Below are 23,193 nucleotides of genomic sequence, written 5' to 3'. Positions count from 1 at the left end.
CGAAATTCACAATGGAAGTGTATGAACACCACATTTTGTCGAGTTTTTTTCCATTAAATAACACCACATTTTGGTCCCTCTACCACCACACCTTTCTCTCTCCATCTCTCCTTTACTATTTTGTTTAAAATTTTATTTTTAGTGTTATTATTTTTTAATTTTACTCATTCACAACCTATTTCATTAATAACATATTCTATTCCCGTACATGAGTAAAATAATTTTCTTTCATTTTAACATTATATTTCTTCCTCTCTTTCTTTCGTCGTTGTGAGATACTACAAGTTGCAAAGGTTGGTGGTGGTGGAAAGAATTATCAAGCAGTCTCCCTCTCGTGGTGCAGTGCGTGGAGTGGTGCAGTGCATGGAGTGCTTCCTCGTATTCGAATAAACCTTGAAATAAAATCCTAAAATAAAAAACGTAACATTTAAACGGAGGTGACATCCTTCAACGGATGTCAACATCCTTCAATGGATGTCAACATCCGTTTAAAGGTTACGTTTTTTATTTTAGAATTTGTTTTATTAGGTTACATCTCCGTTGATGTATACTTCCTCACGCTGGTTGATGCTCTGGACGTTTCTCGATGTTCCTCCACACCACGACGACGATGCTCCTTCACACCACGACGGCAATTGAAGCTTTCAAACCAAAAAAAAAGAACTGGGAAGAAAAAGGAATGGAAGTGCGGGAGGTGGGAAGGTGAAACGAAAATGGAAAAAGGAAAAGAGAGTTCCGTGGGTGAGTGATGGGAAAGTAAAATTAGGGTTTTAAATTGTTTAAAATAGGATAAAAGTAAAAATATTTTTAACTTAAAGATATAATTGTATTTAAAATAATGTGGGGAAGTGAAGGAAGTATAGGGTGGTGGTAGAGGGAGAACACCCCCACCTTTTTATTGTGTACTGCAAATTGGAGGTGGAAATTCAATTTTCTAGAGGCCGAACTTCTAATGTGCACAGTAAAGAGAACTATTTGGAAAATTATTTTGTCACTGGATATTATTTTGAAAATTTTCTTTTTTAAAATCTTATTACTTGAGAAATAAATGTCTATTTTGTGAAGTGCACAAAGAAAAAACATAATTGTTTTATCCATTTAAACTTTTTTTTTTCATTGCCACATTTTTTTAATAGGAAAGTTAGAATAAAGAAAATTGGAAATAAATTATTAAGAGATGTTATATGTTTAATTTAATTAAGTTAAAGAAAGTTGTTGTTGAAGCAGTTTTATGAAGAAAAGGAAATGTAGTAATGAGATTTGACAAAGGGGGTGGAGCTATATTTTCCAACCTTTTTAATTCTCTGCTTTGATTGGTAGTTGAGTTTCTGTTTGAGGCAACCTAACCTAGGAAGTCAATTCATGAATGCAAAGCAAATAAAAGTTGTTATGTCTCATGTCGCCAAAATTCAATCGTTTTATCATGATGCCGCATTTACCCCTTCAATGTCCCAATTGCTTTCTCACTATAAATAATTTTATGTCCATACTCAACTACAAAACTCATTTCACGACTTTAATAATTTTCACAAAAAGCTATTAAAAATCCTAGTTACTATAACTTTTATTTTTTACTTTGTTTTTCTTATATGATAGATGAAAAATAAAAGGTTGTGAAAGATGAATTAATGCCATTAAAAGAATAGGTGAACAATGACATCCCGAAGAAGACCTTGAGCAATCACAATCACTTATCTACCAACAAAACTAGTATGAACAACGGTAAGATGATTAAAAAATTAAAAACAAAAGTTTCATTTTATTTTGATTATGTTTAAATTTTATTCACGTTACGTTTGAATTATTTATATCTCCAAGTTTTGGATTTAGGATTGTATTTTAGTTTCATTTGTATTTTAAATTATGGTATATTTAAATTTGATTCTGATTGTGATTAATTTCAGTAGTTCTTCAAATTAATTTTGAATTATGTCTTATGATGGGATAATATTATATAAAAGATGTTTAAATATTAAAATTATAATATGTAATTACAAGAAATAGTATTCAATTTTAAAAACAAAAAATAATTAGTCTGATTAATTTATATGTTAATTTATAAATTAAAATTTATTGATTATTTAAAATAGTCTTTATTATAAATAAAAAATTATAATTGAATTAGAAACTAATTTATATATTAATTTTTTTCGTAGTCAAAATCTTGAGAACCAATGTTAGAAACCAATTTAATGATGAATTCACAATTTAATTATATTATTTTATTCATAAGAGACTACTTAAATACTAAAAATTATTGATATCTAAATTGGTTAAACGACTAATTGTTTTTTGTCTTTGTAATTGATTACTATTTAAGTATTTTTCTTCTAGTGTGTACTAATGCATATTATAAGTATAATAATGACAGTGAATTTGTGCATGATTTAGTAAGAATTTACTTACATGGTTTGGACATTTTAGCAATTAAGCCAAATATTAATGTTAGTTTTGGTCATTATCTTCGTTTATGTAATCTTACATTCATTAGGTTCTGAATCTACAATCCAAATTTATTAGAAAGTTTCTAAATTTATTATAATTAACTTTTACAAATATTCCTTTTCTTTGTTTATGGATCTAAGGAGACAATATCATTTGCTATGTTTTGAGCCTGAGCATTGGCTCCATAGAATCCTGCTCTTCCCATTCCAACGCAGTACAAACCGTTCTTACCCTTCCATTGATTTTGCGAACAAGGAAAACCATCCTCGTTCAGAAGATCTTCACCTCCCTGTTTAAAACAAATCAATATTAATGCTATTAATTATCAAAATAAGTTAATCCTAATAATCAGTATTCATTATCTAAATTGAACACATATTAATACAAAGTGAACAACACAAAACAGAGAAGACTGCCTGATTTTTATATCAGAAACAACTAACAAGAAAGATATGGCAGATGACATTTATAACAACCAGAATAGCAAATAGTAACAGTATGAGTATGATGCATACCTTGAGCCACTTTTGAGTGGTTCTCTTGAAGCCTGTGCAGAAAATAATTGAATCAAAGGGGAACGATTTGCCACCTCGAAACAACACTTCGTTCCCTCTTATACTCTCTATTTCTGTGGGCACCACCTACACAGGTAGCGTCATACAATGAAATTCACTCTGTGTCTGTCTGTATCAGCGTTACTTTCCATTCAGATTTTGTTTTCCTTTTCTTGACAAAAAAGTGTAAAAGTTGTGATAGAAATTTATCATAATGCTGTTACCTGTATCTCTCCAGATTTGATTTTCTTGATTGTTCCCAAATCAATGACCGGGAACTTACCGTACTTTCTCTTCATGGTGAAAGGACCTTCACTGGGAAACGGCAGCCCATACTTACTCAGATCACCATACACAATCCTGCTAACTATCGCCAACAGTTTCTCCACTGTTTCTGTTGACAAATACCATAACAAAAGCGACCCATAATTCATCATATTCCTCGAAAGAAAATGAACCTGTTCAACCAAATCAAAAAATCAGTCTCAGTCCTATAAATAAGAAAGTTGGCTTTAAGATTTTGGATTGATCTTCTCTTAAGACTTTCAATTGACATTCTCCATTAAGGTTGACTCTTCTGTCATTCTGGTATATTTTGTCGTGGTTCCCGTACTAACATAAAAAAAGAACATATTTTTGTAAGCAATTTAAAAAATACGATGAATGATTAGAAAATATTTCTCGAGGTTACTATCTTTTTTATGTGCCAGTTCATAAGCTCGCGTTTATGAGTGAATAAAATTATGTAAAAAAATTATTAGTTATTATAAATCCGAAACTAAAATTAAAAAATTCAGTCTGTGATCCAAAATTCGGTGTACCGGAGTGCGAGCAACGATGGAAGGCTTAGCACCAAAATTGGCCAAATCAAGCGCAATCTCCATGCCAGAATTCCCAGATCCAACAACCAGAACATGTTCATCTCTGTACTCCTTCCCGTTTCTGTACGAAGTTGAATGAATCGCTCTTCCTCTGAAACTCTCCAACCCTTCAACCCTAGGCACGTGAGGCTTATCTTCGCCACTTGCCACCACCAAAAACCTTCCACCGTACTCCTCCACTTCACCAGTACTTCTGTTCTGAGCCTTCACTCTCCAGATCTGTTCCGCTTCGTCATACTCCGCCAGCACCACGCAGCGGTGATACAAAATCTTCATGTCGAAATGCTTCTCGTAGGTTTCCAAGTATTCGACGAACAGCTTCCGAGGCACGTAGTTAGGGTAAGAGTTGGGAAACGGAAAGAACGGTAACTCGCACACTCGCTTGACCAAATGGAGATGGAGACGATCGTACGTGTACTTTTTCCACATGGAAGCCGAACAATCTTCTCTTTCGAGGATGATGTAAGGTATTGATTGCTTCGTTAAGCATGATGCTGCGGCCATGCCGGAAGTTCCGCCTCCGACTATTATCACCTTCTCTCTCTGCATTATTTGTTTGTTTTTCTGTTGTATTCCTGATCTATCACCGTTTTGCTTTTTCTTAATAATCGTATATTCATAAAGAGGCACCGCTACACTGACACGTCTACCTGTTATTGATATTTATTTTAATAATGATACAATGACACACTCTACATTTATTTAATACATATAGTAACAAAATGGTTATAAAAATAAAAAAAATTATCTTTTGAGAAAAATAAAAATAAAAAATAAAATTATAATATTAAAATGTAAAAAATTTATATGTGTCAAACGAATTATTTTTCTATTCATTTTACACTGTGTTCTCCTGAAAGCTTACTGTTTATCTTCCAAAATTACCTGTGTAATTTGAACCTAAAAGGAAATAATAAAGTCAAAGTATTATTTTTTATTCATAAATACATGACAAGTTCATTAACTTCTATAAAATGCTTTAAATTAAATAAACTTTGGTGGTTAAAGGGTTTCCACGTGGAAAAACCTGCTCCCTACTTTTTTTTCATGAATGAATAACAAGGAAAATGGAAAATTGCAATTTTATTTTATTTAGGTAATTCTTTTTTTCATTTTTATTTTTTTTATGATGCTTCTAGCGCTGTGTTTTATCTTTATTTTTGTTTTGTTTCCAAATCTTGATGAATAATTCACAAGTCGCCTAATTGTTGGTGAAGGTCCTTGCTAACGTAGAAAGGGGTCGAAAGGTCTCCCTCTTACAATAGTTCCTAGAGTTTTTTTCTTATGTATTATTAGTATAAAGTTGTGATATCAAATAATTAAAAATTAATATAATTTTAAATTAATTATTATAAAAATAAATAATTTTCCGTACCTTAGTAATCAATAACATGTAAAAAATATTTTGTAGCGCATTTAGATGAGACTATTTTTGTTTTTGTAATTTATTACTTAAAATATTATATATGTTCTAATTTGTTTCTCATAACATATTTGAATAATCCTTGCAGAGCATAGACGTATTTGGGAACGCAACCTTTCTTCGCACATTTTCGTCTCTTCCGCATCTGTGGGGCAAAAGTAGCTTTCGGTATTATATGATTTGTGTGATATTTTGTCTGAAAGTTGGCCTACTCGTCTATAAAATTATGAGATAATGAAAACATTTTCATTAAAATTTTCAATTTCTACTTAAAATAAATAATGATTTTACTAAAATATACGAAACAATTAAAGAAAAAACTTAAATGAAAAAACATTTTAGTAAAAATATAAATAAACATATTATAAAAAATAGTAAAAATTATTTTATGTTTAATCAAGTTTCAATTTTCGTTAATTTTGGTCACTTTTTAGAACGTGTTTAAATCCTTAACGAAAAGTAAACCATGTATATTATATATTAGTTTGTGATTTTTTTTGTATTTTTTAATTTAAAAAAAATTGTTCATGTGTAAATCAATATTGTATTATGTAAAAATGTTACTACTATGTACCACGTGACAATGTTACTATTATGTGATAAAATATTAACATGTAAACATTTTTTTCAATTTAAAAAAACAAAAGAATTACTGACTAACATTTAGAATATATTTTTCACTGATTTAAACGTGGTTACCAAAAAATATAAAATTAAATAAACTTGATAAAAATAGGAACAAAATAGTATTTAAATCTAAAAAAATATTAAAATAAAATCTAAAATTTTAAATAAAAACTTACAAATAATTAATAATTAATGGAGAGGATGTTGTGCATTATTGAAAGCAATTATTAAAAGCATGAGAGGGTAACAGAAACTTGGATATGTGAAAGAAAACAAAGAAATTGATACTAGAAGGACCATGTCTAGAGCGTGGCAACAACAATTGACATGATGCGAAGCCATTGTTGTTGTTGTTGCATACATGTCATGGTCGTGGCTCAGTCCAATGGATAATTTTTGTGTTTTTTGTTTTTAATTGTTTGGGCCTGGACTTCATTTGTTATTATGGATAAAATACTCTAGGATTGAGCAAAAGGACATTTATTTTCGGGGCGTTGCTCCCTTCACCGTCTCATCTTTCTCCTTCTATTTTCCTTATGATTATTATTTTTTAATTTTACCCCTTCACAACCTATTTAATTAATAACTTATTTTAGTCTCGTAATGAGTAAAATACTTTTCTTTCATTTTAACATTATATTTATTCCTCTCTTTCTTTCGTCGTTGTGAGATACTATAAGTTAAACCTTGAAATAAAACCCTAAAATAAAAAACGTAACCTTTAAACGCAGGTGACATCCGTTGAAGATGTTACCTCCCGTTTAAAGGTTACGTTTTTTATTTTAGAGTTTGTTTTATTAGATGACATCTTCGTTGATGTATACTTCCTCACGTTGGTTGATGCTTTGGACATTCCTCCACACCATGGCGGCGACGCTCCTTCACATCATGGCGGCAATGGAAGCTTTCAAACAAAACAAAAAACTGGGAAGAAAAAGGAATGGAAGTGCAGGAGGTGGGGAGGTGAAACGAAAATGAAAAAAAGGGAAGAGAGTTCTGTGGGTGGGTGCTGAGAAAGTAAAATTAGGGTTTCAAATTATTTAAAATAGGGTAAAAGTAAAAATCTTTTTAACTTAAGGATATAATTGTATTTAAAATAATGTGAGGAGGTGGAGGAAGTATAGGGTGGTGGTGGAGGGAGCAACACCCTTATTCTTGTCCCTCATAATTTGTGCCGATATCTTTATAAATTTTTATATTTTGGAGAATATAATTCAAAATATAAATATAAATAATTTTATACATAAAAAAAAACACTAAGATTAGGGAATCGTAAAAGCGGGTTAATAAAACAGCAAATCGTCTTAATTTTTCCTTTGTTTTCTCCTGTGGATTAACCTTTTATCCCTCCTTTTGATTTTCATTTATATGGCATGGACATCTTGGATTCACTCTCTCCAGAAAGCAACAAGTAGGTCCTAGTCATCAATTAGCACTGACAATTGGAAGCCCACCACCATTTCTGTTGAACCCTTTTCATTTGGATGCTGCTTTACTTTCTAAAATACTTAATATACAAAACAAATAAAAATTATGTGTACTTATCTTCTCAACCAGAAACATTTTTTTCTTTACGTTGTTCTATACATCAATCATGCACTTTCACAGCTTCTCCTGTAACAGTTTTCTCTTTCTCATCAAGATATATTTATTAAAGTTCATCACAAGGTAATATATATTTTTCCCCCATCACTTATGGCTCCCTTTTGGTCAATCTGGGCAATGTTGATGGCCATGTTGGCGTGTAATTGTTCATTAGCCTCGGCTTCTTCTTCTTCTCCCACTATCTCAGCAGCAGCAGCAGCTAGTGATCCTGTAGTTTCTCCTACTCAATCACCAGATACTGAGCCACTTTTTCCCACCCCAGTTGCAGGTGGAGTTTCTCATTCTCCATCATATTCCTCACTGCCCACAATTCCTTCAAGCCCGAGCCCTCCCAACCCAGATGTCTTGGGCACTCCAGGCACTGCATTGAATCTTTTTCCATCTGAGGCTTCTGCTTTCCAGTATACATATCAGCCCTTATGCTCAATGTCATTCTTTATTTTACCTGTAATTTACACAATGTGGCTTCATGCCTTGTTAATACATTGATGTTGGTGTTTCTTTTTGTGTAGTTGTGTTAAGCATGTTATTTCAACATTTAAAGTCCATCAAACTTAGTAGTAGTTGAGTTCAATTCAGTTCAAATTCTAGAAATGATTGCTTTAAATGCTGAAAGACAACTTTATCTTTCATACCCTCAATACAAACAAACAAAACAAAGATATTAACTTTGGAATTACAGAACAGAAGCTGGGAAACTTTCCCATCACAGATTCAGAAGAAACATGGAAAATTCCTTCCTTTGCCTTCACCAACCTACATTAACTTCGGCAAATTGATCGAACTAAAGAGGAGTTAGTCATTTTGCCCTAGGACCACTATTTACTCTTATGGTGCTTAGGACCACAAATCACTTCCCGTTAGGAGGGAGAAGAATGCAAAAGACAGACAAGAATTCGAAGGGACTTCTTCATATATAAAGGAATACAAAATACACATCTGTAACGATTGAAATGAATACAACTGCTATAGAGAAGACTGCATATGTAAAAGAATATAATGAATATGACCAAGCACACACACTACGGAGATAGAAGGAAAAAAAATGTAAGATTTTGGGAATAAGTTCCTAACATGAATATAAACATCTCCATAAGATCGTTTGAACATAATTAGTTAGTTATTTGCGACCACATGTTGAGAGCTCAACGCTGGGCTGATTCCTCGGAGCACCACTGAACAACTTCATCGAAAAGGCTCCCACAAGTTTGTTGATCTCATCAAACGGTTTCTTCCATTTCTTGGTAGACTCCTTGGTAATGAAATTTCTCATCTTCACATTCTCCTGCTTCAGCAAATCTATTGCTAAACTCAACTGTCTTATCACCTCTATCTTCTCTTCATCCTTCTGTTTGAGTTGTTTCTTCTGTTCCTCATTCTCATCTCTAAGCCTTCCTATTTCTTCCCTCAACATCTTGACTTCCTCACAAGTTGTGTTCTTCTCCTTGATTTGATCTCTATGAGCATTGTCCTCTTCATTGAGTCTTCTGACTTCGTCCCTCAGCTTCATCAATTCATCACTCACGGCCACTGATGAAGCTTTCTCCTTTTTTGTACAGCTGTGAACAAACTCGGTCCCCTCTTCCTCCTGCTGAGGATCATCTACTTCAGATTCCTCAGATTCGTACACATCACAATGCTCAGAATAGGTGTCGTACCCATTATCTGAAAAACACATCAACTTCTCTATCTGGTACTTGGCTGAAGCAAAAGGTGACCCCCCAGTAACGAGGTGTCCAATTCCAGTGGTATCAGGTTTAACTTGATCATAGCGCTCAGCTAGGGAGCGGTGTGTCCTGTAGAAATCCTCAACCATGCTCACAAGTTCTGGTCGCTTCTTGTAATACATCTCTGCACGTTTGGCAAAGGAATCTGCATCTTCTTCAATTAACTTTAGCATTGCCCTTGTCTTCACATTTAGCTCTGCCACAGATAATCACATAAATTTATTGCATATTAGGAAAAGAAAAAAAAAGGAAAATCACAGGCAATACTCGTGAAACGATAACACAATATCACAGAGAGAATTAAAACGTAGAGCCTCAGATTAGCATTTTGGCACATTCTTCATCGAAACGACAACCCGTGAAAATAAACAATCACGGTGCGCAGAAGTGTTGCCGATACTCGTACCAATAATACTTTCATCATCAGCTACTTCTCAAAATTCAATTCAATTCACTCATTCTTTTTCTAAACAAAACAAAAAAAAAAACCCTGGTTCCTTTTCCAATTTCATAATTCAATTCAATTAAAACAAAATATTAATACAAAGCTTTAACTGAAGAACAAGTGCGAAACAGAACAGAACACGAAATTTTCAAATCAAAGTCTCGCAACAATCGCTAATTGCAAGTAACGGCTAAGCAATTAGGGTTTGGTGAAACAGACCACGGAGAGGAACACACTCCCTTTTAAAAAGAACAAAATCATTGGGCCTCTTCGGCCCATCTTTTGTAGCACTGATTATGGGCCCTCTTAGTGGACTCACTGTAATTTCCATCATATATTCTATTTCCTGAAGTTGTATCTAGGTTAGGAAATCCAAAAGAATGTGCACAAAAAGGTTCCATGGGTAGCTCCAACGGCTAAATCCACAGGACAAAAGGTAGAGAAGATAAAGAAGTTGAAAAGTAACACCCAGATAAATCATAAGGGTGCCCCCATGACCTTTTTATGCTTCATCTTTTTCTATGTTATTTATCACTTGTCAACTGAAAATAAAAATGTAAGAAATTGATGATGCAATGCATACCAGAGAGAGTGGATTGAAGCCATGGGGATCGATTAGTAGTGTTCTGACTATCAAGCCACCACCACTGTGACGGTTCCTTCTTCATCGTTTCACCCATATTCTCCTTCTCTGAACAAACTTCTCCCCTAACAAAAATTGCTCAAGCTATGAAAAAAATCAAATCACTTGCACAAAAAGGAAAAATACTGGTGCCGTATAGATTTTTGTGTTTGTTAAATAATGTATTGCGGTTACAGAATATATCATCTAAGTCACTTCTTATGATTCCGGAGCACAGGAAATAAGGTAGTTGTAAAAGATATTGTGAAAATTCAAATTATATTATATGTATTTTTATCTATAAAATAATCTTTAGAAAATTTCTCTTATAATTTTTTTCTTTTTATTGTAGATAATAAACTAATTTTATCCTGAAGAGAAGTTTTTTTTTCTCTAATAGAGAGAAGAAACCGTTCAAACATTACATCTAGAAGATAATGGAAATTCAAATGCAAGAGATCATTCCGGTAACTTCAAAACTGCTACCATTACTAAGCTAGCTAGCATAAACTATTTAATTCACATCACAAAGATCTTTAACCTGATCTCCCTCAAGGATTAGATATCTCTTTTGCAGGATTTGAATTACAATTAATACCATCTCACAGTTTAAACTTATATTCAACATAACCTTAAAAGCAACTCATAAAAACTGCCACTCTCTTGTATAACTTATTTTATGGTATTATCGGTGAGATGCTAAGAAGCAAACATTCAACTTTCAAAACCTCCAAAACTAAATGAAAGAAGGCAGAATAGAAAATAAAAAAAATCAACAGAGACATGATAAAGAAAGAGGCAAATGAGATGAAAACAGAGAGAGATACAAGAACTTGGACATTTGAGGTTAACCCAGTAAATTAAAAATGCAGCAAACCATGAACAAAGGGACAAAAGACTCAAACTTTAGAATGCCCATTACACAAAACGAATTTAAAAACGGAGAAAGAAGATGATACCAGATATAGGTGGTTGTTTTAAGGCGCATAACCTTCGGTTCCTCACGTTTTGAAATCTGAGTCTTGTTCTTTGGTTCTGCTCTGTTCTGCAACTGTGGTGGAGTAGTCTCCACTCAAGTGTAGAGAGGGAGTGTTGTACCATAAATACCATGTTCTTTCTCATTTTGAATTTTTTGTCTCATTCTGAACTCTCCACCTATCACAATCTCCCACGTGTATCAAATGACTGGGCCCATCCGTCGCCTCAGGCCCATAACACTGACCCATTCAAAGCCCGAATTTCAACTTTATTTTCTGAGGATGATATAAAAAATGGTTTTATCATAATCGAGCTTATACTTATGATTTTATTGATCAACCTGAATGATTAGACTATGATTTGTGTATAATAAATGAGTAATAACTCATCATCAGTATTTATTTTTGTGTAATTATGAATATTAAATCATGTTTGAAAAGCATGGAAGTTTTTGTGGATCTAGAAAACGTGATGGAGCGTGTGCAGTTAGCAATTTTAAAGAAAAGTTTATGGTGCAACGGTCAGAAACTGTCACACACTGCAAGTGTTTTATTTCCTCTTTATGGTGGCGATTTTAATTCCAGGTTGTGGACAAACTTCAAGACACCATAATTAAACCTATCTTTAAGTTGATTGAAAGAAATTGGTTTGTAAATTATTTTCCAGAAAGAATGTCAACGTGCCTGTAGAGTAGGGGGTATATTACTAATAAAAGAAGAACTTGCATTTTTAACTACAGATGCATATATTAATCTTGTAGTTATATTAAATCTTTTTTTAATAGTCAGAGTATCGATTGATATTTTAAATACATTCAAAGTTAAAAAATCTTAATAATAGAAACGGAATACTTTTCTTATAGAAAAGTCAATATATTTTCAATATTTTCATTATAATTGTTTGAGATGTAAAATCGAGATCTGTCTAAATTTGATGAGTCATTTTGAAATCTGAAAGTTATATTAAGTTTTGGGTTTAATTGCTCATTCAAACGGTTAAGAGATACAAAATAATATATTCTAATGTTATAATCAGTTTAACATTAATATTTAACGAATAATAGTGTAATAAATGTAAAATCACATTCTTTTAAATTTATATTTATAAGTTTTAGAATGAATTTTTATTAATATTAATTTAATCACATTATAATTTTAAGTAATTATACTTTATTTTTAAATTAATCAACATTAAAGTTAATCCTATTAACTTATAATCGACCTATTGTCATAACTGATAATTTGTTAAATGGTTTGAGTTGAGATTTTGAAAGTAATATATTTGAGTAACATAGGATACAATAACAAATTTCATTCATTTATTATTTATTATTATTATTATTATTATTATTATTTTATATTCGTAAATATATGGAAAAAAAAAACAGCGTGAAAATTCTGAACCATAATCTTTCTTTGGCAGTTGAAACACCACAATATTGTTTCTTCAATTATTGGTTAAGCAACAAACCTTAATAAAAATTCAGTTTTTAAATTAAATTTTGAAAAAGGAAAGTTCAAATGGACAAATAGTAACACACAAAAAGAAAACCTAAATTAAGTGTTTTTCGATAGTCGTCAGTTTTTTTTCTGTGCTCATAACATATACTTAAAAAGGAATGAATAAAGATCCTTTATTTTACAACAACTTTAATTATGGATAAAAAAACTAATTATTATTCCACTGTTCACAATTACTAAAAAAAATTGTTGAAAAATCAGGTTTAAATGCATGGATCAATCAAGTTTATCATAAATTCGATCCTAACTGAAAAAGTAGTTTGTTTTACTTTTACAAATTTTTAATAAAATAAAACTGAAATCATTAAGAAATGTGTCAATCTAAATTAAACCTGTAACGAATCATGTTGACGTATCAATCCACCTAAATAACAATGTTATAATTAACGAGGATTAATGAATGAATTAGTAAATAGTCTATTAACTTTAATCCATTGTGTATTTTGTAAAATCTTTTAATTTTTTATATCATGGAGTCCTAATTTTTTTTTCTGTATAATATTTTGCTAAATATATAAAATAATCTAAAATTAATTATTTTCAAATGCCAGGTGGATCAGTCTTTTCAAGATATAATGACAATGACTATTTTTTATTTTAATTAAAAAATATCTTTTTTATATAAATTTATTTAAGTTTTAAATAATAAAATTTTTATTCTTGATATTTTCGAATTCTTTTCTATAATAACACTGTTTGAATTTTTTTTTATCTGATAACATATCGTGCCTTATTTTTACACAGTTAGCGTAATTTCTGATTAAGTACACAATTCAATTTCCGGAAAGCCAAATTCTTAATGTCGTTTTACAATCCTAAATTGGAATATTAGTGGGAATTCGATTCCTGAGTTGTTGTTTTCCTCTTTTCATTTTTCAAATTTTTGTATAAATGTGGGTGGAAAAATAAATTAAAAAAATTATGAAAATGAAAAGTTATTTTAGTAATATTTAGTGATTTTTGTAATTCTTTGAGAAAATAAATTTAGAAAATGTATAGAATATGATTAAATAATTGAAAGTTAAAAAAGTAAAATTATTTTAACTTGTTTTGACAAAATATTCACTAAGTAAATTGTTTTAACTAAATAAAATACATTTACAAAATATATGTTTACTCCAATCACAATTATTTCATCTTGTTTATACATTTTTCTCATAAAAATTGAAAAAAAAAACCAACAACTCAGTTCGGTTTTTCAGAAACCGAATTCCAGTATACGCCAAAATCAAGACTAGAATTCAGCTCCCGAGACCGAATTCTAACAAATTTTCATAACTGTGTTATTTATGTAAATAAAACATACATTGTGCCATTTCTGTAATAAAATTTGAAAATATGCCATGTACGAAAAAGTTATGATATTTTGAGAATAAATTAGAGTTGCATTACTCAAAGTTTTCTCACCTTGACATCTCAATTTTTTTCAATTCTATATAACTTATTTTTATATTTTATTTTAAAACATCACATTGGCCTTCTTTTCTTACATTTTATACATCTTCAAAATTTTCAAGACGAGTGAAATACTTCAGAGATTTTTAAAACTTGTAAATATTATTCCGTATTTAATTTTTTAAAGTTAGACCCCAAATATTTATTTTAGTGAGAAGTTAGTCTTTCAAGCAGTGGATTAATAAGAGAAGTGTAAATTAATAATTAAGTTTGAAATTAATACATTTCTCAATATCCACGTCCACAAATAAATTGATGAATATACAATTGAATTGACACTAATGTTATATGTATATCTTGCACATGTTATTCATAAATTGAAATTTCAAAATGTTTGTTGTTATGTCTGGTGCCTTATGTTCTTCACTCCTTTATCCTTTATATATATGTGTGCTTCGAGTTTACATAGTTTACTATTGTCTGTTGAGGTTTTACATTTGTGTGTTTAGTGTTTACCGATTAAAGATTAAAGATGCAGAAGATAGTTTATTCCATACCTGAAATCAGCCCAAAGTAAGAAAACTGGAACATAATAATTATATTATCCTTTTGCCATTATTTTGGTTTTTTATAAATGGATAACCAATATAAAAATTTATATTAAATAGTGAAATCAGTGAAAAAAAAATGTATTATTAAAAAAACGGTGAGCTATTAAATATCAAGTAAAATAACAATAGCTAAGGCATAAAACCTTATTTGAACGACTAACAACGTTGTAAATGAACAATGGACAGACATGGCTCGACAGATTCGTGGGTTTCTTTTCAAAACGGCGGAGGTGGCATGCCTTGGCCTGGGCCGTGTCGGCCGAAGAAACAATCTCGAAACAAGCAACAACAGCACAAGCAGTAGAAGCTGCATTTCCCAGTCACCATGAATTAAAATTTAGAATTAGAAACCAACTACACCATATAAAAATCATTATTCATTAATTGATAAACTCTATCATCATTTTATGCACCGTTTTCTTTTTTTTTTCTAAACAATGATACTCACCATGAAGATAAAAGACCGCATATAGCATCTGCACAGCCACCAGGCCCAAAGAAACCAGGTCCTCCAGGACCCCAACCAGGACCCCAACCAGGTCCCCAACCAGGTCCCCCAGGCCCAGGACCCCAACCCGGTCCCCCAGGTCCACCACCGGGCCCAGGACCCCAACCCGGTCCCCCAGGTCCACCACCAGGCCCAGGACCCCAACCCGGTCCCCCAGGTCCACCACCAGGCCCAGGACCCCCTGGTCCGCCAGGTCCCATGTTAACTGGCTTCCTTTTTACAATAACACAATTTGCAGAGGCACAGAGAAACAACTTTAGCACCGCAATGAAGGGAACGAAAACTAAAATTTGAGACGAAATCTATAGCTCCTGCCCTATGGGTGTGAAGAAATAGGTGGCTCCTATTTAGAGGAAGTAACATTCAGCAACTTTCCTTCTTATCGAAGCGAAAGAAGTGCATGTTTTACCAATCAACGTGATCTTGCCAACAAATATCTAACTATACTTCCAAACAACTAGTCAATGCCATTCTTACCTACCTCTCAAATCTACAAATCAAACAACAACAAAAACTACTAATGTGGCCATATAAGTAGTGTCATCCATCTTAGCATTTAAAATACAAAAAAGTTACTTAGAAGTTTTTAAAGTTGTGTGATATTCACTCCTACAGTTTCTCTGAAACTATTTCAAAATCCACAAAGTGTTAGGTCGAATGCTTTAAATGTGATTAGATCTTGTCCTTTTTGTCTGATACGTATAAGTATTTGATCTGTCTTTTTCAGAATAATACATCAAATTATGTTTTTTTTTGGAACTCAAAGTAACCCTGTTCAGTTTGATATTAGAAAAGACATTGCTACATAAGACTTTAATTTCACATAACAAATATATGCATGTTTTGTTAGTTGACTTATCATTTATAAAAATATTAACACGAGTTATACAAATCAATGATAATTTTGAAATACAATCGATTCCAATGATGTCCCATCCCTAAATTCATGTATGACAAGAAAAAGAGTGCTGCAACTCACAATTGTAATCAACAGAATCGAGTATAAGATTGTATTGTATCAAGTTAGTGTCAAACTTCGACTCCTTTTATTCTGTCATCGAATAAATGTGGGGCTCTTAAGGCTTAATTGATATGGCAAAAACAGAGACTTCGATATACTTTTCGAAGAAATAATACTTCTAATTTAAGATTATACATTTACATTTCTAAGTTATCCCAATCAATTGAAAATGAGAAATCAATCGTTGGAGATTCACAACCCCGAGTCAGCTATCCGAGTCGAAAAGTGCGGAAACAAAGAAAGAAAAAACCATTGAAAACGATAAAACAATATCACGGAAATACAAAAACCTATATGGGAAAGAGGAGCCTCAGATTAGCATTTTGACACATTCTTCATCGAAACGACAACCCGTGAAAATAAACTAACACGGTGCGCAGAAGTGTTGTCGCTGCTCATGCCAATAATACTTTCATCATCAACTACGTCTAAAAATTCAATTCACTCTTTTTTTTCTAAACAAAACAACAAAAATGTTTCTTCCTTTTCCAATTTCACATACCAATTCAATTAAAACATAATAGTAATACAAAGAACAAGACCAAAGCAGAAAAGAAAGTTTTCAAATCAAAGTCTCGCAACAATCGCAAATGGCAAGTAACAGTGATGCCAATTAGGGTTTGGTGGACCGGAACTTCCAGCATCATAGACTCCCTCTTAAATGATCGGGCTTCTTCCAACTCTCCGACCCATCTTTCGTACTACTGATTATGGGCCCTCTTATAGAACTCACGGAGGCCCAGTAGCTTTATATCAGTGATACTTTTTATTGTTCTCTAAATTTTTTATATATATTCATTTAGTAACATTTTTTTTTATCGAAAACCAATCCCTAAATTTTACACCCACATTTCTTAAGTAAATAAATATATAATAAATTAGACAATGAAGCAATGAGTTTATTTACCAATGACGTTAATTAGAATGCTAGTTTTATTATTCAATATGTAACTGGTAAAACCATCATATATATATATATATATATATATATATATATATATATATATATATATATATATATATATATATATATATATATATATATATATATATATATATATATATATATATATATATATATATATATATATATATATATATATATATAATTTGTAAAATTGATAGTTATACATTTAATTTTTGTCAGTTCAAATTTCCTTGAGCAGATTCATCGTACATTTTTGAAATATCATTTTATGGTTGCTGAGGATGTCCAATGGCCTTAGCAACAGATAGGTACATCTGCACAATGTGGTTTCGGATTTTTCCAGAACTTGACTACAACACCGATTCATTGAATAGAGAGAGAGAGAGAGATTCAAGAATTGGGTGATGAAAAGGATGTGCAAGGAGCAAATAAATAAAATATAAATGGCAATTAGGAGTTCCTAGACTTGACAATGAATGTCCCACTCCAATTGAAAGAGAAGATCCATGAGAGTTTTGAGAAAATGAAAGTGAAAGTTCTTGATGTGTCCAAAGAAAAAATATCCCATTCATCATACCAACAAAGATTTATGGTGACACTTGGGGTTTCCCAATTAATATCAAGTAGTTGTTGTACTGTGACCTCAAAAATAAAACAAAAACTGAAGTTGGAGCAAATCTATTAAGGATTATTTTGGTTGTTCTAGTTAAAGCAAGCTATATTAAGAACAAAATGATGGCCTAGCTAGGTCATTGAATCTGAGTCTGAAAGAAACAGATTTGGCAATGTAATTCTGGAAAAAGTTGGGTTTACAAAGAAGTCAATGTCGTTCGAATTGGTCCCCAACAGACAAAGGTTAATAGAGGTTGACAGTGTAGTCCTTGGATTAGTGGTCCTCTTCACCAGTGGTCCATAAGATGTCCTAAAGTAGCTTGGTTCATGAATCATGTCTAACATGGTAAACCAGCCAACTATCAAAACCATAATAAATTAACTATAATACAAAAGATTTGAATTCATCTCAGATATTCGTATACATGATACACAAATCTCTTTATATATAGCACATCTGTCTCAACTTAGAGTCAAGGTAGCAGAATCAAGAAGAAAAAAACTGTGAGAACCAGGAAAAGGAAAAAAAAAAAAAGTGCAGGAAAAAAGATGTTATCAAATGACATTCTCACTAGTAGTTTGTTTACATGCTTGAACACAACTTAGCCTACACTCAATGGCTTGATGTGAAGCAATGTAGCAGTTAAGTTTTGAAAATAACTAAAATAATAAAGTGGCATGCACATTAAATCCCATGATCTGTGTTGGACCTTATATGGACCACAGTGGCCTTTCAATGAACGGAAAGCTTCAGAAGACTTTGATAACTGGCGCAGAAAATCCACAAACGAAGCTGATAACTCAAAGATAAAAATTTAAATCTGTAACATGCTTCCTTTTCATGTTTTGTTTTCTTTATTTACATTCTTTTGAATATTTGTATGGAGGGATGGATGTGTTGTGACGGGAGATTTGAGAGTTGCTTAAATTTTGTGTGGTCCCAACACATACAATTTTAATCAATGTAGTCAAGCATTATCACTTTATGTACCACGTTCACATGTGATGTGGTCAAACCAGGAATATTCAATACCATTTCTCGGTACATCTTTCAGTTCTTCAAAGTTATACATGTACAATTGCTACCAACATACTTATCTTTCACTTTTGAATTTGTTTGAACTGTGGGGATGGAGATGAGAAGAAAAGGTTAAAAATGTAGTTTGATCGCTGTGGGATATGTTCAGGGGAACTATATATATATATATATATATATATATATATATATATATATATATATATATATATATATATATATATATATATATATATATATATAAAAGAAGAACTAAGAAGAAAAAAAGAAAGTATGGTATAGAATGAAATGGAGTTGTGGTGAAGTAAGGCAAGAAATCAGGTAAAAGTGAAGAGTTTGGTGTACTAGATGATGCAAATTGTCAAAGAATGTGCAGAAGTATTGACTAAGGGGTGCATTAAACGTGCCAGATTTAAATTTGTCACGTAGTGGACTAACTAGGAATAAGTTTTTCGCCTTTTGGAAAAAGACCATCCACGGAACATGGAAAGGGTAGAGGCATGGTGCTAGTTTTTTTTGAAAAATCATGTTGCGGAGGTTGGTATGATATATCATAGAGAGAGAAATAAGAACACCAAATTCCGAAATCATAGCTTTGATTTTCCAGCAAGTGAGCTAAACCTGATTTGATGCAAAACATGTTCGGTTTTTGTCAGAGTATCTATGGTTTAAGAGGAAATCACGTAATTGATCCTGAGCCACTTAGTTGAATTGGTTGCACCAAAAGATAGCACAATTTGAACGTGTGATTGAAGTTGTGTATGTACATGCACATTCTTCCACTATGGTTATCACCGTTGGTTTCGATTCACTGCACATACCAATTATTCCCGAGCTTATTTTATTCCTTTTTACTAAAGTTGGGGATGGAGTGAGCTTGTTTTAGGTTAGGTATGTATGCATGCATAAAAATTGAGTTTGAAAAGATATTAATATTTTATATATTAGATAGCATGTATATTATATTTTATATTGTATTTTTCTGTACAGTCTCTAATCGGGTTAATGCCACAGTTGTATTGTATCTCCTTCCTTAAAAAAATCTATCTTCAAAGAATAAGCTTCTACTTTCAGGCACTCGTTTCAATAAACACCAACTAAAATTACAGACAGGGTAATTTTTTCTTTTTTGTTAAATTGCGACTTTAATTCTGTGTCAAGGCATTTTAATTTACAAACAAAACTTAAGTGTAGAGAAATAAATAAATTTAATGTACATGGGTAAGGATGTATTAGATTGAAATGGAGATAAAGAGAAAAGACACTAACTAATGATCAGATAGAGACCCTTCCACTAATGAAAAAGCTAATTGACATATACATAATTAAATAACATAGCTTTCAATCACGTGCACCTAATCTCCATGATTGCCTTCACTTTCATTTGAGCACCAAATTATGGTAGTCCAATACTTCTTCAATATTTAACGCAACTATTTAAAAATGTCTTTTTCTTCATATTGTCTTCATATTCAATCCCCACCCATTTTTCTTTTTATTACCTAAACAATACAAAAATGTGTTTAAATAAATTTGCTAAAATATTTATAAGAGAAAAATTATAAATTAAAAAGATTAGAACTCTGTTCAACCTTCCTAAAACTACAGCTGAAAATACAGAATAGAATTTGTGTTTGATTTGCTTTTTCGAACAAAAGTTATGGATAACTAACCACCACGAAATCGTTTACCATACCAAGAATTTTTCTTGCTTTCTTTTCCACAGCAGAATTTTTCGTGCCATATCTAGTGGCAGACTTTTTCAGAGCCATATTAAAGATACATTAATTGTGCGTGTGTTTTTTAAACAGTGGAGCTACTAGTATAGGAGTGTAGCTGTTCAATTTTTCATTACATAATTATTTAAATTAAAAATTTAATTTAAGATCAAATTTAAATAAAAACAATTTAACTATATTTGTAATGCATGAAATATAGTGAATTTTTCTTTTTTGTGTTTTTTTAATTCAAACACTGAAAAACTAAAATGAAAAGAATTTTTACTAGGCCTTTTATGTTGTAGTCAAACTTATATCATGATTACTTAACTATTTTAGTGAAGTGTTTCAGGTTTGAATCTTTTCTTAAAAAGTAATCTGAATTTATTATTATAAAAATAAGCTTCATTTAATTTTAATGTACAATCTAAATCAAATCAAAGTAATGTTTCACGGGTGGATGAGATTATTTATTTATTTATTTGTGTCGTTATAAATTTAACAATATTTAAAAAAAATAATTAAATATTTTAAGATTAAAAATGCTAAATAGTTTACAATAGAAGAACTCCATAAAATATTGTTATATTCATATGTTCGTAGTAATTTAGTCTTTGTCAGTTCATTAACAATGGCCATGGTTTATTGATGAAGATCATTGGACAATTGGTGCATACCCAGGACACTTGAGACGATCCATTTTTCTGTCACATTAACTTCACCAGCACCCGTTAAAGAAGTTTCAAAATTCCAAAACTGTGTGGCATATTATAAATCTAGGTTTTTGTAAACTATATATTATAACTAAATAATTCATAGATATTCTAATAATTTGAGTGGAGTCAATTTAAAAGATAATTTACATACTTTTATTTTTTATTTTTTAAAATGATTTTAAATAATAAAATCTTAACAAAATACGGAAAATATTACAATTACTAATAATTACATTGTGTTATTGTATTATCTGCTGCGCCAGTTCGTTGTTGAATGTGACTTTGCCATGTATGATTTCACCGGCATATGTTCCGCCATGCTTTCCGCTCTATTCCCATGGATGGATCCAACCTTCATTATTGGATGAGCCACTTCACGTGTACCCACTAACACAAATCATCTAATCTCAACATTTCTCTCTGTTCTTATTTTCAATTATTATTATTTTTTTCTAATTTATTTTCTCCTTTATCTGAAATCAATATTATTGGAGGGTACTTAAACAGTAGCACCATGCGATGAGGGCGATTTAATTCCACTCCATGAAGAGAGAGAATTCTGGAGAACCGAGCGTGGACTTATTATTAAACTCGTTAATTATCTGAATTCATTAATGCGTTTTTAAAGTTATGAGCTTGATTTATTAGGAATTAAATAATGAAACTATACGTGCAAGACAACTCAGGTCTTGCTTTACCATTTTAATACTGCAAATTATTGGAGTTCATAGTTCAAACGGATTAATGAACTCCTTCTTTAGGCAGCATTAGCAGAAACCAGTTTCTGATTATTTTAAGCAAAACTTTTCGGTGTTTCTTGAAATAATAATAACAATTATTTTTGTATTTTGAAAAGAGCGCGAATAGAGACAAAGAGAGGTCGATTAAAGATGATATCTTGACCGTTGATTCCACCCGTCTGAGTCTCTCTCTCTCGTTTTACTGTCTAGTCTCAGCTTTTCGACACAAAAGGGACAGCTCAATGGAGTCCATGCCCAGCGAGCGAAACCCCATACTATCATGTCGTTGTCATCTCCTGACCACAATACCCTTTTCCCACGCTACAAAAACAACAACAACGAAGGGTACTTAAGTCATTTTCCAAACCCTCGCCAATAATATGGGTAGTGCTCCTCTCTCATACGTGCTATAGATTTACCAGCTTATGACTGGCAGTGAAGAAAACCAATTAGCGATTGTTGTGTCTGTGATTATCAGAAGAAAGAAAGGAAAATGGGGGCAGCCAGGGTTTAGGTTTTGTTGGCATACGTTTAACTAAACTACAATATACAATACACCCGCAGACCGTACACTGTTGAAAAAGCTTCTGATGAGGGAGAAGAAGAGAACTTTGATAGAGATGCAACGTGCAGCTTGTTTGTACTTTAATCGATTCCTCACCAGAGCCAATGGATTCCTCTGTGCTCCTCTTCCTCTTTTTTCTTTTTTTTTTTTTTTTTTTTTTTACTTCAACGCACCGTTTTTAGTTAACCAGTGGAGTGGTTAGTGTATGCTTTTGATTAAAAATATGTATTTATGTGTAATAGTTTTTAAAATGTAATTTTTCGGGGAAAGCAGAGTGTGAGAGAACGCGAATTTGATACGTAATTTGTGAAAAAGGAGAAAGGAAGCGGTTGGTGCATTGAATCGTTAATTTGGTGGTAGCTTGACACGATGGAGTTCTTTCTTGCTGTCTAGAACAAAATTTGACTGAATATATACCAAGGATGAAAAGCCAATCAATTCTCGCCTTGATAAACTTGTTCATCTACTTGTTTTCTTATTGGAGATTGCCGACACTCTTTAGAGAATTTCTTGTCA

The 23,193-nt window shown here is 31.8% G+C and overlaps 4 protein-coding genes across 6 annotated transcripts; 1 reads left to right on the top strand and 3 right to left on the bottom strand.

The window, feature by feature from the left end:
• Positions 1 to 2,511: 2,511 nt before the first annotated feature.
• On the bottom strand, positions 2,512 to 4,515 carry LOC108328157 (probable indole-3-pyruvate monooxygenase YUCCA10). Its single transcript, XM_017561974.2, has 4 exons — positions 3,821 to 4,515; positions 3,224 to 3,457; positions 2,961 to 3,086; positions 2,512 to 2,734 (listed from the first exon to the last, which is right to left on the bottom strand). The coding sequence occupies exons 1-4, from the start codon at positions 4,427 to 4,429 to the stop codon at positions 2,573 to 2,575; spliced, it is 1,131 nt and encodes a 376-aa protein (XP_017417463.1). The 5' UTR covers positions 4,430 to 4,515; the 3' UTR covers positions 2,512 to 2,572.
• A 3,008-nt stretch (positions 4,516 to 7,523) lies between these two features.
• LOC108328836 (classical arabinogalactan protein 26) lies at positions 7,524 to 8,034 on the top strand. The gene has a single exon (XM_017562721.2). It carries the CDS (start codon positions 7,626 to 7,628, stop codon positions 8,022 to 8,024), a length of 399 nt encoding a protein of 132 aa, XP_017418210.1. The 5' UTR covers positions 7,524 to 7,625; the 3' UTR covers positions 8,025 to 8,034.
• Positions 8,035 to 8,422: 388 nt separating this feature from the next.
• On the bottom strand, positions 8,423 to 11,394 carry LOC108327920 (protein NETWORKED 3A). Of its 3 annotated transcripts, none has more exons than XM_017561651.2 (3): positions 11,289 to 11,394; positions 10,291 to 10,434; positions 8,423 to 9,458 (listed from the first exon to the last, which is right to left on the bottom strand). In XM_017561651.2, the coding sequence occupies exons 2-3, from the start codon at positions 10,385 to 10,387 to the stop codon at positions 8,656 to 8,658; spliced, it is 900 nt and encodes a 299-aa protein (XP_017417140.1). In that variant the 5' UTR covers positions 10,388 to 10,434; positions 11,289 to 11,394; the 3' UTR covers positions 8,423 to 8,655. The 3 variants fall into 3 exon arrangements, with proteins under 3 accessions (XP_017417140.1, XP_017417139.1, XP_052729875.1); XM_017561650.2 differs by having other exon boundaries at positions 10,291 to 10,415; positions 11,289 to 11,390; XM_052873915.1 differs by lacking the exons at positions 10,291 to 10,434; positions 11,289 to 11,394 and adding an exon at positions 9,927 to 10,150.
• A 3,501-nt stretch (positions 11,395 to 14,895) lies between these two features.
• LOC108328721 (uncharacterized) lies at positions 14,896 to 15,702 on the bottom strand. The gene is made up of 2 exons (XM_052873914.1): positions 15,282 to 15,702; positions 14,896 to 15,140 (listed from the first exon to the last, which is right to left on the bottom strand). The coding sequence occupies exons 1-2, from the start codon at positions 15,539 to 15,541 to the stop codon at positions 15,050 to 15,052; spliced, it is 351 nt and encodes a 116-aa protein (XP_052729874.1). The 5' UTR covers positions 15,542 to 15,702; the 3' UTR covers positions 14,896 to 15,049.
• Positions 15,703 to 23,193: the final 7,491 nt, after the last annotated feature.

Source organism: Vigna angularis, chromosome 2 (genome assembly GCF_016808095.1).
Source record: "Vigna angularis cultivar LongXiaoDou No.4 chromosome 2, ASM1680809v1, whole genome shotgun sequence".
Classification (NCBI taxonomy): Eukaryota; Viridiplantae; Streptophyta; class Magnoliopsida; order Fabales; family Fabaceae; genus Vigna; species Vigna angularis.
This window is presented reverse-complemented; position numbering and strand designations above follow the sequence as displayed.